The sequence below is a fragment of the Halichoerus grypus genome, chromosome 1 (assembly GCF_964656455.1).
Source record: "Halichoerus grypus chromosome 1, mHalGry1.hap1.1, whole genome shotgun sequence".
Lineage (NCBI taxonomy): Eukaryota > Metazoa > Chordata > Mammalia > Carnivora > Phocidae > Halichoerus > Halichoerus grypus.
In genome coordinates, this window is record NC_135712.1 from 168437093 (window position 1) to 168457540 (window position 20448).

The 20448-nt window shown below is 40.5% G+C and overlaps 1 protein-coding gene across 7 annotated transcripts in view; it reads right to left on the reverse strand.

Annotated features, from left to right (window-relative positions):
- GRM7 (glutamate metabotropic receptor 7) overlaps positions 1-20448 on the reverse strand; it is a 932433-nt gene that overhangs the window by 157441 nt on the left and 754544 nt on the right. For all 7 annotated transcript variants that reach the window (XR_013449112.1, XR_013449111.1, XR_013449110.1 and 4 more), the window contains exon 8: positions 18694-19629. Coding sequence is in view for 3 of the 7 variants with exons in the window: in XM_078075756.1 (XP_077931882.1) it covers positions 18694-19629 (936 nt within the window). In the remaining 4 variants the exon portion in view is untranslated. The remainder of the gene's footprint in view (positions 1-18693; positions 19630-20448) is intronic.

Here is a 20448-nt window from a genome sequence, read left to right on the forward strand (position 1 = left end):
AACAATATATCCAATTCCAGTCAAGCAAGATAACCTAGCAGTCAGCTGGACTGCAGGGCTCAGCAAACTATGGCCCATGGGCCTTATCTACATATTTGTATATTGCCCACAAGCTAAGAATGGTTTTTACATTTTTGAAAGGTTGTATAAAACAAGTAAGCAAATGAACAATCACTCTACTAATGATTAAGTTTTCTCTCTCTGAAAGATTATTTGTCTTCGCCATCCAAACATTTGAAAACACTCTCCCTTAAACTTAAGCTTCTAACCTCTACCTATCACTTGGGTTTTTGCAGCTACATTTGGGTTGTTTATAGAATCCTTAGAGTCAACCCCTTGAAAGCCTTCACTACGCTTGCTGATGCAACTTTCTCCCTTCCCATCCTCTCTCGCATCTACTCTAACCAAACTTTCACCTCTGCCACTCCAGCAAACCACTCTCCAAGGTCTCCTGTGGTGACCTCATTGCCCAAGTCCATGTTTGGGTTCACATCTCAGTCTGCATCTTTCTCAACTTTTCAGTAGCATTTGGTCATTCCCTCCTCCTCCCAACACTTTCTTCTCTCGGTATCTGGGAAATGATTCTCCTCCTCTCTATCTGCAGGTTCTTGTGAACCTTCTTTGCCACCTCTCCCTCCTTCTTCCCTACTTCTAAATATGGGAGCATCCTCAGGATCATTCCTCTGCCTTCCCTGCCTACCATCATGCCTAAATGATCTCACTGAGTCTCAAGGCTTAATGTATCATTTGTAATCTGCGAACTCCCAGCATCTCTCCTGAATTCCAGAATTGGATATCCAACTCCTAACAACTTCACCAACTTTCACAGCCATCTCAAAGTTACCGTGTCCAAAATCACACCATCCCTGCACCAATCTGCCCCTTCCATAGCCTCTTCCATTTTAGGAAATAACGTTGCTATCCTCTCAGCTGTTGACACCAACAACCGTGGGACTCATATGGATTTCTCTCCTTTGCTTATACCCCCTATAAAGGTAGTCACCAAATTCTGTCCAGGCCATCTTCTCATCTCCAAAATCAAGCCATGTTCAACATCTCCAGCCTTAATTCTCCAGCCCAGGAGACCATCAATTCTTGTCTGGATTGCAGTCATTGTCCGTGACTCGTCTCTCTGTTTCTACTTTTACCCCTAGAGTCTGTTCTCCTCATAACTGCCAGGAAGTCTTTGTAAATTATAAATCAGACCATGTCATTCTCTTGCTCAAAACATTCCAATTACTTTCCATAAAATGTAGAATAAAATTGAAATTGCTCACCATGGCCCATGGCTAAATTATCAGGTTCCTGCCCCTCTAGGATCCCCTCCTCCCCTCCACAGCTGACACACGAGACTCCTGGCTCTTCCTCTTGCCAGTCATGCCACTGTCTCAGCGCCTGCCCTTGCATTTGGTTGTCCCCTTGTCTGGAGCACTGCTCCTCACTGTCCACTTCCCTCCCAGATGTATTCATAGCTTCTTGCTCTGCTTTGTTCTCTGCACAAATGTCACTCCCCACAGAGGCCTTCTCTGACCACCAACCCATCGTGTCACATTTAAGCAACTGATATATTACATGTTCATTTGCTAATTAATATTGGCCTCTGCACCAGAAAGAAGTGCCATAAAAAAAGGAAATTTGATTCCTTAACTCTTTTATTCCCTAAAATGGATGCTCAACAAGTATTTGGCAAGAAAAAAAAAAAAAAGGACTAAAGAAGAAAGGGGGAAAGGAAGTATCTGGGCACCTCAGCATGAACGAGCTTAACAGATTATGTTTGCTCTCTGGATCCTTCTCATCACTAAGTCAGTGCAACTGTCACCTCCTCACTGAAGCCTTCCGTGAGTACCAATTTGAAGGAGCACTGCTCTCCACAGCCACTCTCAATTCTCATTCGCCTGTTTTAGTTTCTTCAGAGCACATATGACTATCTGAAATTATCTGATGACTGTTTTCTCTCACTAGAGTGAAAGCTCTAACCTTGTCAATTGTGTTCCCTCTCCAAGGCCTGGATATTGCCAGGTACACAGTTGATAGTCCTAAATATACACTGAATGAATGAATAAATTAGTAAGTCAAATGACTGAGTAGATCATTCCTTTGCAGTAGAAGACACCACAGGACATAAGATTATAAAATGTGAATGGCAACAGAGACATACAGGGTGGGGCGGGGGAGGGAAAGGGAGAAATGTCGGGGAATAGAAAATGACTGCATCTTTCTCAACTGTTGAGTTGACGCTTTCTCAATTGATGTTGAGTTGACACTTTTAGCCCCATGAGAGGTCGGGCAACTCACCATCTGCTGGTTTCTCCTAGATTGTGTATCTCATCTTGCTCATGGTGTGAGGGCCCTGAGCTTTGAGAAGAGCCTGCAGATGTTTCAGCAGAGGCCCAGATGGTGCTCAGGGATGTGTCTAGAATCTCAGATGAGCCCTGGTTGCAGCTCACCTCTGTTACCTGCTTTGATCTGAAATGTCTCTGATGGGTTTCCAGAATGAATACTGCCAGAGGCCTAAGAGACAGGTTTAGAGGTTTTGCCCTTTTGAAAATGCACCCTGCTGTCAGTCTAGCCACTTCTGTATTTACAGAAAAGATGCTAATAAACAAACTCATTAGAAAGCCAAGACAAAGATAGTCACTATAACCTAGGTTCTCAGTAAACTGAAAAGACTACCTCTTGGTCATCTCTATTTCCAGTGGCTGGCACAGTGGCAGGCTATAACAAGGCACAGTTGTGCAGTCTACACACTGTACAACTCCATGGAGTGACATTTCCATCGTAGCCTGTATGAAGAGCAGGTCCTGGCATTGTGCAGGATACAACCCGCAAGACCCAACATTGTGATCCTGATTCATGGCATGTGGAACATCAAAGTTTTCTATAAAATGTGCTGAATGAATGGGGGAGGAGGATATATGTGAGAGGCTCATCTGCTGTCAGGAACTATCTTAGATGGCCACTGGTCAGGTGGGTAGGGCCTGAAAAACCCACCTCTTTGTAAAAGAAAAAAATAAAGAATTAGGGTCCATAACCCTGGGTCATTACCTACAGAATTTGCCTACTTCAGGGAAGTTGTACAACTTTGCTCTGGTCTGATAAAGTGAGTTTCCCAAAGGGAGGAAAAGGAGATGCTTATGCTCTAAATCACTTTTATTTCAATTTTTCATTCCATGGATTATGTCAAGAACAGAGTTGCAGGGCACCTGGGTGGCTCAGTTGGTTAAGCGACTGCCTTCGGCTCAGGTCATGATCCTGGAGTCCCGGGATCGAGTCCCACATCGGGCTCCCTGCTCAGCAGGGAGTCTGCTTCTCTCTCTGACCCTCCCCCCTCTCATGCTCTCTCTCTCAAATAAATAAATAAAATCTTTAAAAAAAAAAAAAAAAACAGTTGCAAAAGCTCTATCAAATGTACATGTGCTTCTGAAACTGCTATCCGCCTCTCTGACCCTGTTCCTGTCCCTCTACAGTTTTCTCTTTACAAGCAGCCCAAGTAGTCTTTCTAAAACATCATTCATGCTCTCAAGTCTCCTGTTGTTCCCCATCTTGCACAGAGTGGATTCTAAAACCCTGTGCGAACATCCCCCGGTCTCCCTCCCTGATCCCATTTCCTACTTCCATCCTCTACATTACAGCTTCTGTTTCTCCAGCCAATTATACCCTGAGCAACTTTGCCCATGCTCTTCCTTGGCAACTTGGCCTCTGCTATCTCATTTCATGCAGATTTCTGCTTGAACAGCACCTCCTCCAAGAAGTCCTCACGGACCACCCCCCTCTAAAACAAGAGCCCCTGCAAGGTCTATTCCAGACCTGTCTTTATTTCCCCCATTTCTTCCTGTTGTTACCTATTTATTTGAATATCGTCTCACTTTTCTACCAGAATAGAATTTCCCTGAGGTCACAGATTTGTCTTATTCTCACCGTTCCATCCCTAACACCTAGAAAAGTACCTGACACATATTAGACATTCAATAAATATTTGTGGGATGAATGAATGAATGTTTGAAATTGGAAACTGTCAGAAATGGCAAACTGGACAAACACAGAAAGTCAGGAGAAAAAAGGCTATAAATATGGGACAATTCTTTCATGAGCTGCTACTTGATTAAGCTGTACCTTAAAAATACCATAGGAGGAATTAGTGGGGCAGTTGCCACAAGTAATGATCTCACCATGGTCTTCCTAGATCCTGTATTTGCATTATTGCATAATTACATACAGGAGCCATAATGGCTGGTCCCAGGAAGTTACCAGCCTGCTGAGTTCTATTCAAGTGTAACTATTCCTAGGTTGAGCTCCAGGACAGGGTTGATGCAAGAATTCAGTATCCTTGTATTTTCCAGCACAAATGGCCTTCTCTTGAAGGCAGGAAATGAGGAAATGGCATGTACATGGGTATATAAGGGGATAGGGAAGATGAAGATTTTCTTATTCTTTTACAGTGTATAGTAGTCCCAAAGAAATTTTGGAAAATATATTGAAACTAGAAAATAGATGATGATGCTAATATCACAAATTAAAATGTCTACACTTTATTGAACATTTAACATGTACCAGGCACTGTTCTGAGTACTTTATATGAAATAAATGTATATCATGTTGAACCTTTCAAAACTGAAGTCAGATCATTTTGCCTCCATACATAACCCTGTAAAGCCTTCCTACTTCATCCAATCTGATTCCACACGAACTGGTACCTTGTTCTCTATTTTTCTATCCCCTTCAACTACTATGTTCTTCCTTACTTATACTGTCCCCCTTATTTTTCTCAGCTATTCCTGGCATGTTTCTGCCTCAGGACCTTTGCACTTGCTGTTCCCTCTACCTGAATGCTCTTCTAAAGCTCCTCATGGTTTGCTTCTTTAAATTTCTGCCCAAGGGTTATCTTCTCAGTGGAGCCTTCTCTGAACACCAATTCAAAATTGCAAATACCATCTCCCCAATCCTGGCAATTCCGTTTCCCTTTGCTTGCTTCATATTATTTGCCATAGTCTAACATTCTCTGTCTTTTTCATCTATTTAAAGTCTATCTTCCCTCCACTACATTACTGGAGTATAGACTGGGAAATTTATCTCCTTCGTTTCCTGCTGCTTCCTCAGCATACACAACAGTGCCCAACCCATGTACACACGTGCAATTAGTTAACTCATTCAATCCTCATGGTAACCTTTCGAGATATATATATTACTGTCATTCTCACTTTACAACAAAGGAAACTGAGGCACAAAAAGATCAAGTATTTGTCCAGGGTATCAGAAATGACTATTTCTATTGTCAATGTCCACACTCCTGAATATGTGGTTATGTGAGACAGGCTTTTTTTAAATTTTATTTTATTATGTTATGTTAATCACCATACATTACATCATTAGTTTTTGATGTAGTGTTCCATGATTCGTTGTTTGTGAGACAGGCTTTTATCAGCAAATTTCTTTGTCCTTACCCAGCTCTGGGACCAAAGTCACTTAACCTGTGTGAGCCCCTGTTTTCTCATTTGTAAATGGGTGGATGTTAACATCTGTTTAGGGTTTGGTGTGGAGTTTTAACGAGAAAATATATACAAAGTGTTCAGTCTAGAGATTGATGCATAGAGAATGCTCAACCATTGGTATTCCAGACTCGATAATTTGCACCATCATTTTTAACAATCCCAAGTAGTACACTTTATGGAAGATCTACAATGCATTTACTCACTTTCCTTTGGGCAGACATTTAGATTCTGACGAACATTCTGATACTTCCATCTTTGGGAGTGTTTCCAATTTCTTCCTTATCCTAAACTCCTTAGAAATGGAACTACTAGGTCAGAAGTCATTTATATTCTAAAAGCTCTTGGTGAATAGCATTAAACAGGCCCTCCTTATGACTTGATAAGTTTAGTGATGTGATAGAGGTCTTAAATATTGCTATAATTGTAATCACATTATAAGATCCAGTATATCAGTATAACATGTTGTATATCTTAAATTTACACAATGTTATATGTCAAATATATTTCAATTAGAAAAAGGAAAAAACAGGTTTTATCATCCATTTGTAGTTAATAAGAATAACCATTTTCCCTCACCACCATGTATATTATTGGATTTTTTTCATCTCTAGTATTCTGAAGACTAAAAATGGTTTGAGATTGGATATTTTTGTATATGAATTGGTAGTTAATTTCAATAAATAACTTCCACAATCAGTTCCTTCAGTTTAGAAGGCCTCTCTATTTAAGAGTGCCTGATCATCTTTGAAAATTTGCCTTGTCTATGCAGTCTTCATGAACATAATGCTCCAGCAAGACCAATCCCTCTCATTTCTTGCAATAAAGCTACTTTCTGATGGTTTTATATTGAAGGCCGGGTTTGCATGAATCCAAAACAGATTCATTCATTCATCCCACTCACTGAAATTTACTGAGCATTTACAAATGCCAGCCACTGAGTCACTGTTTGGGGCCCTAGGGATCCAGAGCAGAACCAGATAAACCAAGTGCTTGCACTCAAGCTACTTATATTTGTGAGGAGACACGGGCAAAAAGTACATGAACAAAACAATTACTGACACTAATTATTGATGAAAGACAGGAAGAAATAGGATGTAACTGGGTTGGAGAGAACTTTAGCTGGGATGGAAGAGAGTTAAAAGACCCCTTGGAGATGAGTCTGAGTGATGAGAAAGAGAAGTTTTGGGTGATAGCAACCTCAACAAATGGCACATCCTGAATAAAGTCCTGAGAAGAAAATGGTCACAGTATGTTCAGGGGCAGGAGTTAATAACAGCAAGATGAAGGGAAATCAGCAAGCATGAGAAGCATAGGAAATGAGGGTCAGAAAGATAGGAAGGCACCCCATCATCTAAGGCAGGGGCAACAAACTTTTTTGGTAAAAGTCCAGATTATAAGTATTTTCTGCTTTGCAGGCCATACGATCTCTGCCACAACAGCTCAGCTCTGTCTTTGTAGCATGAAAGCAGCCACCGGAAGTATGTAAATGAATGAACATGGCTGTGTTCTAATAAAACTTTATTTATGAAAACAAGCAGCTGGTTGGATTTGGCCCACCAGCCATAGTTTATGAACCTTGTTCTAGATCTCATAGACTCTAAGGAAGAGTTTAAATGCTATAATTTGCATGGTGACAGAGAGACAATACTAATATTCATACTACTACTATCCATGGGAAGCCGCTGGAGAATTATTTTTAAGAAAAGAGAGGGATAGGATTCCCAGTTGTTGGGGTCTCAGGGCCTGATATGTTACAGGCACTGAAAAATCAATTGCTAAGTAACAAGGGCCATTCTAAAAGACAAAGAAACTATTTGAAAACTCTCTTTCTGAGACTATCCAGCTCAGGGGTGGTAGGCACTGGAGGAAAAAAGATAGCGCTATTATGGGGAACAGAACTCTTTCACATTTGCTGTTTTGGTACATCTACTAACCGGGTGTTTTTAGACCCGCGCAATGGGAAGCATTGGATCAAAAAATTGATGGTTGATTATAAGCCAAACAATCAGTTGGAACATAAAGCTGAATGAGAGTACACAGATAAGTTAGAGAGACAATTTTCAATTTTAGGCACCTGAGGACCCGTTAGAGACACCAGCACTTTTGTGTCAGGCAGACTGATTGCCGGCATCACTGTTAAGGAATCGTTCCCTCACATTTTCTTTTCTTAACAGCTGTAGTGGGAAACTGGATTTCTATGACAAAATGAAACAATAGCCCCTTCCATTTCCCAAAGCTCTTTTTTAGGATCTAAAATTTAACGAGCTCACTTACCAATCATCCACACAGCTCGAACCCTAGAATCAGATGGTGAGTCTCCTCTGCCATAAGCATTCTTACAGTATCCGGTTCATTTCCTGTCAGCTGTTTGCCTCTATCTGTTGTTTGTTAGCTTTTGTGCCGTATTTTCAACAGTGGAAAATCTAAAGATTCTGAGCCTGTTCCCCACTACCCTCTAACTGGGTAATGCCCCAGTTGTGAAATTAACACACAAGTGCCAAAGTCTGATAAAACACTTATCCCTACTCCTGTCCACCCAGCAAGGATTCTGGGAAAAAGAAATGGAGACTTAGACTGAATTTCACTATGTAAATTGGAATTATCTGTGTGGTTCCTTGCCTCTCGGTTAAATTTCTTAAAAAAAAAAAAAGAGAGAGAGAGAGAGAGAGAGAAAATGTACTGGATACTTCTACACCTCAAGATCTGGAACATTAAACAAAGAGATAATTATTTTTTTCTGGGTTAAAACTAAGCACTCCGTTCAGCTGGCATTTGGTCCAGCACCAGATAGCGGCCCTTGCCTCATCAACAATGCAATTTGGCCGTGGTGTCCCAACCTAGTCACTTTGACAGGGCACCGGGAAGGTTACCAGAGAAACACAATGGACTTGATTGAATTGGAAGATCTTAAATATCTAGTCTTGGATGTGAAGGCCCAATCATTGCAAGCTGATCTGGGGCTTTGGGGATGTAGGCCAGAATCTCCCAGCTGTGAACAACTGACTTATATATAAATCAAGCCTCACTGGAAACAATATTAGTTTCCTGAAAGTGATCAATCAGAAAAGTGTATCACATCAATGTTTAAAGTGAAATTGGAGAGCCTGCAATATAAGAAAGAAAATGGGACTTTCTGTTTCATTCAGTTGCCCATTTTACTGTACCTGACTGAGGTTCCTCCTCCAAGTCATAGGGATATTTGAGAATCTCAAGGAATTGTTAATTTAGTGGTAGGGACTTGTCCTTTACCTTCCTTGCTATAGTGTACACTCAGCCTTGCCCTGTAATTTCTCTGTTGATGGTTTGTATGCCCTTCTCTTCCCCAACAACTCCATGTACATGAGTCCTGAATAGGAAAGTGTGACTTTTGTTCAGAGTTGAGATATTCCACATGAGTCCTTTTGAAGTCTGTAATTAGATCTTTTTCTTTTTTCTTTTTTGGAGGTTGCTCACTTTCTGATGCACTGACTTCCCAAAAGCTTTATGGCCAAACTCAGCCAGACATAGAGAGCCAAATGTGCTACTAAACTGGGGTAGAAAGCTACCAAAGGCACAGGTGAACAAACTTGGCCATCTGAGACGTTACAATTCCACAGCAGATGGCAAGGCACCCTGATTCTAAGATCCAAGTGCCAGTCAGCTGAGAACAGCTTTATTCATTGGGAAATGCTTACAATTTAAAACCCAGAGACCCATTATTATCCTTGGAAGAAACCAGAGTGGCAGCAACACACTGAGGATACCCAAAACAGGGAGACTGTGTACAGACAATATTTCTAGTATATACTCTTCAAAGCCATTCTTACCAATATCCATAATATAAATCAACAACTACTGTGTTGTATTCTCTCCTATAGGTTCCTCTCTACCTGGGGACAGAGGGTGTAGACTGGAGACAGCGTTCCCAAGTCTCTTCTCCACCAACCATCCTATGGAGCAGGGAAGGGAGCAGGATCCTAATTCTCAGATCCCAGCTAACACTCCCTGGTATGGGAAGTTTGTTTGGCTCCTTTACTGAAAGGGAAATAAAGGTGGGGACAGCTGGATACCAGCTCTGATCCAGTGTTTTTCTCCAAGAGACTGGTCTCAGTCTTCCTCATCCTTTGAGTTATATACTATCATGGATCTAAAAGTCTAAATATAGGAAAAATCCATTTAAATCATCACTGGTAACCACTGTCTGTCTCTCCAGGGTAGAATTTCACGTATCAATTATAAAAGGTTCTGTACTCAATTCTGATGTGTGGATTTTTCCCCTCACACCACCAAGCAAAGCTTTGACACCTGCTGGGTGTCCTATAATTCAACCCAATTCTGACACTTTCTACATAGAGATTGTGTCAGACTTGATAGGTTAAGGGCTCAATCCCATAAGACTGTACCTTCCCACCCCCACTTTAGATGCCAATCTCAAGTCCAGGTTGTCACCTATGCTTACGACCTACAGGCTATAGATTAGAGGTTTCAACAACACACTCCTTAGGTTTGATTAATTTTCTAGAGTGGTTAACAAAACTGAGAAACATTTTATTTACTACATTACTGGGTTTTTTGGTTTGTTTTGTTTTTGTTGTTTGGTTTTTGTTTGTTTTAAAGATTCATTTATCTATTTGAGAGGGACAGAGAGAAAGAGCATGCATCCGCTCATGAGTGCAGGGAGGGGCAGAGGGAGAGAATCTTCAAGCCAACTCTTTGCTGAGCATGAAGCCTGACATGGGGCTCAATCCCATGACCCCTGAGATCATGACCTGAGCTGAAACCAAGAGTCAGACACTTAACCCTCTGAGTCACACAGGTGCCCCTTGTTGTTGTTGTTGTTGTTGGTTGTTGTTGTTGTGTGTGTGTGTGTGTGTGTGTTTGTGTGTGTTTTAATAAAAGGATATAACTCAGGAACAGCCTGATGGAAGAGAAGCATAGTGCATAGGTATGGGGAAAGGACGCAGAGATTCCCTGCTCTCGGAGCATGCCATTCTCCCCAAATCTCCAAGTATTCATCAACCTGGAAACTCTCTAAACCCTGTCCTCTTGGGTTTTTATGGAGGCTTAATTATAGGCATTATTGATTAAATCACGGTCAGTGGCAATCCATTCAACCTGTGGCTCCTTCCCAGAGGTCAGGGAGTGGGACTGAAAGTTTCAGCTCTCTAATAACATGGTTGGCTCTCCTGGTAACCAGCCCTCATCCTTCAGTAGGGTCCAAAAGTCACCTCATTAATATAAAAAAAGATACCCTTATTGTTTTCATCTCTTCAGAAATTCCAGGGGTTCTAGGAGCTCTGTGCCAGAAATGGAACAAAGACCAAACATACCCTTATTATAAATCATAATATCACAACTACCATGCAAACCATTACTCATAAGAAAAGAGGAATCTTTTGAAACCATAAATCCAACAATGTCCCACACATCCCTGCCCTAAAATTCATTGCAGAACATTTACCCCTCTTTGCCTAAAAAACAAAATCAAGCATACAGGGTCCTCAAAGATCTTACCTCTCCCTGCCTCTTCAGAGTTACTTCCTGTCATCCCCCTAATCCATACTAATCCCTCTACCTTCAGTTTCCCCAAATATAGGACTATTTTACCTTCTACGGACTCTCCTGCCTTAACCTAGAAAGCAATTTTTGCTAAGGGGATCCTGCGGTGGAAGGATACCGTTCTCCTTTACTGAGCATTTACCATGTGCTATAGAGTATTTGAAGTGCTCTTATACTGTAAACTCATTTGTATAATTCTGGTTTCATTACCAATACAATTTATAGTTTCAGTACTGTGCACATAGGCCTGTAGGCATAAGAGCACTTAATGATTAAGTTTCAAGAAACTAGAAGGGGAGCAGAGAAGGAAGAGGGTTTTTGGCAAAGCAATTTTTAACAGCTTTATCGATATGTAACTGATATATGATAAACTGCACGTATTTGAAGTATGAAATTTGATCAGCTTTGACATATGCATGCATCTGTGAACCCACCACTACATCAAGAGAGTGAACACATACATCACCCTCCAAATTTCCTTGTGCTCCTTTGTAATTCGTCAGCCCCCCACGCATCCCCAGAGAACAAATGATCTGCATTCTCTCACTAGAGATTAATTTTAATGTTAAAAATATTTTGGTATAAGTGGAATTATACAGTTCATATTCTTTTTGTCTGTATTCTTTCAGTGAGCCTAATTATTTGGGATTTAATCATGCTGTTGGATATATCAATAATCCATTGCTTTTTACTGCAGAGTAGTATTCCATTCTATGGTTAGATCACAACTTGTTTATCTATTCAGCTATTGAAGGGCATTTGTTTTTTTTTCCAGTTTCTGACTATTAAAATTAAATCTACAAAAAAAATTATGTGCAAGTGTGTGTGGACATATTCGTTCATTTCTCATGGGTAAAGAGATAGGAGGAATGGCTAGAGTAGTACAGAAGGTGCATGCTTAACATTTTAAGAACTTGCCCAACTGTTTTCCAAAGTGGTTGACTAACTTGTACATTCCCACCAGCATTATGTGGGAGTTCCAGTTGTTCCACACCTTTACCAGCACCTGATATCATCAGTTTTATAAACACTGTACTAAGCAATTCAAAGATCTCATTTTCTCTTACACAAACCTAGAAGTAGGAATGATTATACACATGGGGCAGATGGAAGAACCTAGGACCCAAAAGCTTAAATGACACATCTCTGCAATGTACACTGATTAGGTTCAGAGTACCACAGCATGATGGGGTACTGAGGAATGGTCTTCTAGGACCACAGGGCATCTGGGACCTGCACAAAATACTAAGTAGACCAGTATTATGGTCTGTACAATGGGTATCTCAGGATCCCAAATCTGGATTTGGCAACCCCCTGACTGCTCATCAGCAGACTATGTTCTGTTATCATTTCCTGTGCTTTGAGAAGAGTTGTTTCTGAAAATGACAGGTAGACTTTGATGCTCTCAGAAGTGCTAAAGAACAGAGATTTGTCTGAATGTCCTGGTACTAGTTACAAAGGTGAGGCCTGGGTCCTTGTGACTGTGTCCTTTGGAGGCTGAGATCTCAAAGTGCAAGACACTTTGGACTCTCAGGGGACACCCCACGGAGGACTGATTCAAGACTTGCTAAGTTTTTCCTTTTAGCAGCCATTTCTCTTTCTTGAGCACCTCTCTGTTCAAACCTTTAATGGTGGGATCTTTTGTTTTAATATAGTACGCTATTTCCTTATTAGTTCTCACTCAGTTCAGTTATACACAGGCTCTTGGATTTTACCTGCTGAACTAGCTATTTCAGCTAAAGGAAGGGACTAAGATGGTGAAGACTCCAATTATCCTAGGTGACTGCACCTGAAATTAGCTGATACATCATGAGGGGAATACAGGACAGCACTATCCCAAGCCACTGACTAACACCAGACATGCAAACAGCTGGTTTCAGAGTGCTGTTTGGAGAGGAGCTCAGTTATCATCAAGGTCACAGCAGGAAGCAGAAAGGAGACAGTTCCATATGCTTCTGATATAAATTTGAACAGACAAAACTAAACAACAGAAGCAAGACCTCAACCACCAGTATGCTTGCCCAGCACAGCATGGGTGCACAAATGACCTCAGCCTAAGCTATGCACTGGGACACTTCTCTCAATTGTGTTTAGATGCAAGGTGAAGGTTCTACTAAGTATTCCAGAAAAGTAAGGATTTTTGTTTTAAAAGACCTTTGTATTTGTATATGTATATGTGTATATCTATATATCTAGAGGCAGAGTCATCAGACTGTTGGCAACGACTATATACAGAGAATGGGAGGAAGTCCTTTCTCTTGCCTTTAGTGGGCAAATTAATTAGTGGGCAATTGCTACTTGCAAAATTCAAAAGAAGAAAAAAGTATCTCTAAGCATATCTCCATTTCAGTAACAAAGCAGCATAACACAAAAGGAAAGATAAGGCATATTATATTCATATATTCTTCTAATGTTCAAAATGTTCAAAGCAGCTTTCAAACCTGTTTTATCTTTTCTAGTCCCTCAGGCCTTCTTCAAACCAGCACCATCTTTTGCCCATCTATTACAAGAGCTACTTGACTTAGTTTTCTTAACTCGAGCTGCTTCACCTTTGCTCATCCTCAAGTACTGGCCCTGGAATTCACATTCCAAAATACCCTGTGTTGACGTTCTTCCCACTTTTATAAACTTGTGTTGGCTTACAGGGATAAATCCAAACACAGTCCTCCATAATTTGGATTTGTTGCTCCTCACTGCATCATTATCTCTGTCATAGGGCCCAGGCCTCCAAAATCGGGGAGGGGGGATTGCATCAGAGGGAAGACATTGCATAATTCAACATAAGCATAAGGGAAAATATCAGCCTGAGAAAGGAAAGCAGGTATTTCAGCTTATAAGCTGTAGTATTTAAAATTAACTTGGTCCATCACTTTGAAAAGATGGGATTCTTGCCAAAAGTTTAATTTGGGAATGAAATGTTGGGGTTCATGCTGTTTTAAAGTTTTCCCATAAAATGCAGTTTTACTAGATTTTATTCTTACACCCTCATATTTTCAAGAGTCAAAGTTGCATTAAACGCAATCTGTGTCTTCAGTCTCTGTACCATGTGGTGAAAATGCCACCCCCTACTTTTGACATGGGATGTAATTTCTCACTGGGTTATCATAGCGCTTCCTCTGCCTGTCCACTTGTCGCTTTTCCATAAAGCAGCTCCAGAAGTGGAGCTCCTGTTTCTGGGTGTCTGTCCTGCATTCCTTGTGTGACAACTACAGCATGCCTCACACTATTCAAAGTTGGTTTGAAAATATTACTCCCGAAGAGAGCTAGGACTGCTCCTTTCTGTATGGCATTTGAAACTTTAAGAGATGTGTAATCAGAGACGAATTAGAGACTAATTCAAGCGCATCCCCATTTCCCTATTCTTTTATATTTAAGCCAATTATTTTAATGAAAGGCACCCAATGGCTCTTGCACGAAGACAACAAATAGCTCAAAACCTCACCTGGGTTCAGGGAAGCTCACTGTAATTGATTACCAATGTCTGCCTAGGGCATGGATTAGGAAATGTTTACCTACCTGCCAAATATTTCTGATCTGTAATATCAGTCCTAGATTGGTTTGCTTTGTGTTCAGATTCTGGGGAGCTATCTGCTACATGTGGACAACCAAAATGTTGGTTTATAGTCCAAACCCCCTAGAAATATTTTTGGGAAACATTCTGCCTGTCAACCTCTGGTTGCAGGGTCGATGCCTTGGTCCTGCCTTGTAAGGTTTCTGGCCATAACCTTGGAGTTGACACTTCATTCAGACCTTCTGGGTCTAGACTTTGTCTTTGACTGTGAATAATGTCTTTCTGATCTCCTGGTTCCTTGATCTCTAGACCTCCCTGTTGCTTGAGATGAGAATTAATTTATTCCTAAAGGCTCTAAAATTAGAGATCAGGAAATATTTATATGACATATTTCATAATCCTGTGGATTAGGAAGAAAATGCTCAAGTAGTTTTTAAGACGCATGCTTGGTTTGCACTGACATACTTCCAGCATGCTCGTTACAAAGTCTAGAGTTCTATGTCCATCCTATTGCCTTATTGAACCAATTGGGAGGGGCAGATATGCAATATTTAAAAACAAGTTCCAATGGGGATTATCATGGACACAATTTTGAGAACCACAGAGTTAAGGACCCTGAGCTGGTTCAGAGACTGCTAGCAGTAGCCCTACTTCTGTCACCTAGTGGAATAATTCTTCAATGAAAATCAAAGAATCCAATTATTTAAGTGTTGTAATCCATGCTGTTCTATTCAGCTATGTGCAGAAGAATGGACTGTGGGTGGCATTACAGAAGACATACTCCTTCCTATAAGCCATTACTCTTTTTCCAGCATTTTTCTCTGAACAGAAAATGCCTCAATCCTTTACTTTCTCCTCTTCTCATCAACCGCCTACCCAAACAAACATATATGCCACCGAAGGGAAGACCTCTGAGACCCTCCAACTCCACTCATTTTATATCAAGGTCTACTTTGCCTTTGCAGAGCCAAGTGGTGTAGAGCTTGTCTCCTCACCCATGTATAAAAAATTGATACACTGGTTTACCTAGAAAGTTCTCCCGACAACAACTGGCTAAAAAGACCTGGATAATCATAGCATCTGCAGGGTTTCTCTGACTTTGGGAGGGTAGCTTGTATCCTCCCTACCTGAAGCATGCTTTTTTCCAGGCTGCATGCAAAAAAGATACGTAAGCCACAAACCAAGCCTTTGTGTTGATGGAAAACAATCTAGTCCTCTAACAGCTCTTGCCAGTATACACTTCACTAGACCAGCTAATAACTCCTACCGTGCTATTACTCTACTATTTGCAGTGTTTCCTTGAATCATTTCAGTCATCTAAATAGAATTCGTAAAACCAAGGATCGTTCTCTTATGGCTTAAGTTTACCTCTTCCATCCCTGACCACGCTGCATGATCCCCATTTTAAAAAATCACAGGATTAGCAATAATAAAACAAGATAACTGTAATCTCCTGCATCCTTCTTCACAAAAGCAAAAACATACTGAGTGTTGATGTTTCACAAGAAAATAAACATTTATCATCCTTTATGCTGTGCTAACGAACTCAAGTGATAAGAAATTTCATAAAGATATACCTAGCATAATCAGAATGAACTCAATTTCCTAACACAGTAAATAGTTATTACTGAACTCACTGCCTAATCTTTTTTTTTTTTCCTGTTACAATGGAATTCTTCCACTTAAAACACTTAAATTGTTTGATCTAAATAAAAATGTAAGGGCTGTGATTCTGAATATTGCTAGCTGGGCAATGATGCCTTTTTCTGTGATCTCTGTTGCATTTGGCAATTTGCCACCTTCCACAATTTAAATTCCATGGCTTCATGTACAAAAACTATCTTTAATTTATCACTCATGCTTCTCTAGCCATATGCCTATCTTTAAGATGTGTGAATTTCCATATAAAATTCACTGTTCCCATTTGGCAATTTAGTACCTTTAATTGTGCCAATCAACCATGTAAAACATCAAAACCCATTGAGAGTATACAAAGAAAAAATATGTGTCTTCTCAACTCTAGGATACAAAGGACACTGCTTGAAGACAGCTTAATTTTTTCCTGTAATTCAGTTCTACCAGCTCAAAGCCTTCTAGAACAACTGGGATCAGTGAATTCAATTCCTGAAACCCTGCATCATTTTCAGGTTTTTAAGTGAGTCAATTATACACTTGACCTTACTGAAAAGATTCATAGTCATGACTAGAAATGGCTAGAAATGACAAATGAAATGGTAGACACGTACATCGTCAAGTATCATTACAAGACCCATCTACAAAACAGCTGCAGGTATTCCTGCCTTTTGCATCCCCCACGAATAAATTTACAAGAAAAGGATTTAATGTTTTTAACCTGTTACATAGGCAATTGTGTTTGTTTTAATAAAAAAAAAATTATTATCTTCATAGGCTTTGATGATTGTGTACACATCATTTCCCATAAAAAGTTCAATGGTTATCAACTTACCAGCATACATTTGGGAAATTCTTTTTCTTTTTCTCTCTATTGCATTTCACTACCCTAACTCATATTTTACTATTCCCCTGGCCCAGGGATAGATAGAAGCAATAAAATGCAATTCAAGTTGGTTTCACAGACAGTAAACATGCATTATGAATTTGAAATATACTGTTGGAAACATACTATGCTCGTTGAGCATATATTTTAGAACTTCCTCTAAGACACTTTACACTAAAACCGTATCTGGAACCACTCACTGTCCTTGGTTGCAGAATTCTCTGTGGTTTTATGAGATACTCATTTAAAACAAACAAACAAACAAACAAACAAAAAAGCCCCCAAAACCCATACAGTCCAAACTGATAGCTTCTGAATCAAATAATTTAGATGAAAGACATCTTCTCAGGTTGAACACCAGTCAAATGTCATTAATTATTTATATGATTCTATGAGAACAGAAGTAACAATGAAAAACCAGATTCAACTAATTCCTAGAGGCACAGATTTGTGAATTTGTAGAGATTCCTACTTCAATCCTTGCTTTCCTCACGTAGGGGACTAAGTCCTTGAATGTTTTGTAGACTTCTCCAAAGTAACATGGAATCAGGCTAGATTCCCTGTGTTCTAACTTCTAATCAAGCCGTAACTGTGCTCTCTCCGAGACAGCGTGCCAGTTAGAGCTCTAGGCCTCGGTCTGGCTTCCCCGGCACCACCCTGTCAGAGCTGACTTCACTGAATGAAGGACAACACATCTTATTAAGATCAACACATTAGAACTGCCTCATTTGCATATACACAAAACCATATCCAGGTGAGTATAAAAGTTAGACGTGTATGAATCTCATCTAGAATCAATGCTTTAGTTTTGCCTAATTTGCACGCCTGTCAAACCCACAGCTAGACATGCATTAATCGCTTTAAGAATCAACACATTAGGGCTGCCTAACTTACAGATTTGTAAAAATGCATAACTATATGGGGGCGCATGCACACTAGCCATGTCTGGGACAACATGTTAGGGCCCACTAATTTTGAACTTCTGAGGCTCGATGACACTAGCTCTACTGCATACTGTCCTTCCCACTGCTAGAAAGTTGAGTCTCTGGTATCCCTCTGAATCACTTGATGTGATTCATGTACATCTAGTTTTAAGGAGCCTAGGGTGGAATGATAACCAAAACCTTCCTATATTCATCTATTATATATATACATATACATGTAATATGCAAATGGGCAACTCTAATATATTGTGTTGCTCACACACTAGATCCAATCCATAGTGACAGCCTAGATGGTCACTAAGAAGAGTGAGAGAGAGCTAGTAATGACCATCCTCATCCTAATGAGGGATTGTGGCCTTTTTCTCCTATCCCAAGGAAACATATGTATAAGAAGAGAAGGTGGGTAATGAATGCATAGGAAGGTTTAATTTGGATAGATCACACAATTTTATACTGGATAATCTCTTGCTACATTGAATAATTCTATCATGAATTAACTTGAAAAAGCTACCTTTGATTGGTTTCCAGTGAAATGAACATAGCACAGTTCCCTGCAGTTTTTAGATTTCTATAGCATTGATGCCTAGTAATTCAGGATATAAAACTTCTCACTCTGTACAATCAATTCGGTTTCAGTATTTAAAAAACAAACACATTTCTGAAATGCACAGTGTGGTGTGCATTTTCACTTACCTTTTCCGCTGACTGAGCAGTGCCAAAAAAAATGGGAATGAAGGCAAGCCACACTATACATGTCGTGTACATAGTGAATCCGATGGGTTTGGCTTCATTAAAATTCTCTGGGACACCCCGAGTCTTGATGGCATACACAGTACATGTGACCATGAGAAGAATGCTATATCCCAAGGAGCAAATGATTTGGAGGTCTGTAATGTCACATTTGAGAACTCCCCTGGCCTGCTCAGGGTTCATTGTCTTATGTTCATCATAGTCTATGATGATGTTGGGTGGATCAACACCAAACCAAATGAAAACACCTAGAAGCTGAACTGATATTAAACTGGAAGTTATGGCCAGCTGTGATGTTGGGCTTATGAGTCTGGGAGCTGTCACTGATTTCTTGCCCTGCTCAAATATGCGATAAATCCGATTGGTTTTTGTCAAGAGGGCTGCATAACTGATGCACATACCCAAACCCAGGAAAACTCTCCGGAAAGAACACACTGCCACATCAGGTTTGGCTATCATCAGGAAAGTGATAATGTAGCAAAGAAAGATGCCAGTCAACAGAACATAGCTCAGTTCCCGCCCGGATGCTCGGACAATGGGCGTGTCATTGTAGCGGATGAAAGTGGCCATGACAAAGATGGTGGCGATGATCCCCAACATTGCTAGGAAGACAGGGATGACGGCCCAGGGGGAATGCCACTCTAGTTTGATGATGGGGATATCCTGGCAGCCGGTTCGGTTTTCATTGGGCCTCTGGTCGTAGGGGCAATGTTGGCATGTCATCTCATCAAACTGGTACTGGTAGCCGTCGCAAGGCTCACAGGTCCAGCAGCACGGAGTTCCCTTCTGTGTCTTCTTTCTTTGCCCCGGCTTGCATGGCAGTGTGCATACTGAGGGGGGGATCTCCCGTACTCCTTTACCCCACTGCATGTCCTCTATCTGCAGCATAAGAAATGAGAAAGAGTAACTGGCAGATTAGTTGAGAGAAAAGGGAGAGAATGGAATATAAGTGATAACAGCAGCATTTCAGACTTGACAACATTAAGCAACTATCCCCGCCCCCCCCAGTCAGTATGAACTACAACTAAGATTTGACCCCAACCATTCTACCCCAGCATCCTTACTTCTTACCACTATGGAGTATGGCAAACCTGCTTGATTCTAAGAACTCGCTGTGGAAACTATTAAAAATACAAATCCCCTGTTCCTACCCTAGACCTGCCAAATAAGAATATGCTAAAAATAAAAATAAGTAAAAAGACCTTTGGATCTTCAACAAATGCCCAGAGGAGTCATATGATAAACTGAAATAAAAATCTTAAGAATGCGAAAATGTACATGTATCTCCCCTATTAGCTGCTTTAAAAAAAAAAATGCTTTAAATTTATTTTGAATGATATTGCAATGTTGACTACCTTCCCTAAAATTCTGTAGGCCTCACTGCCATTGTCAATGAGAATTTTTGAAGCAAATTCAGTCTAGTCTACTATTTATCACCTAGATCAACAAGGTTCGTTACTGAAGGCTGTAATGGTAGCTGACTTACATCTAAGTGATTGGGAAGCATTTGATTAAAAAAAATTATATGGTCTAGAAACCTTTTTGTTTTAAAGATCTTATTTATTTATTTGACAGAGAGAGATAGTGAGAGACAGCGCACAAGGGGGAAGCAGCAGGGGGAGAGAGAGAAGCAGGCTCCCCACTGAGCAGGGAACCCAATGTGGGGCTTGATCCCAGGACCCTGGGATCATGACCTGA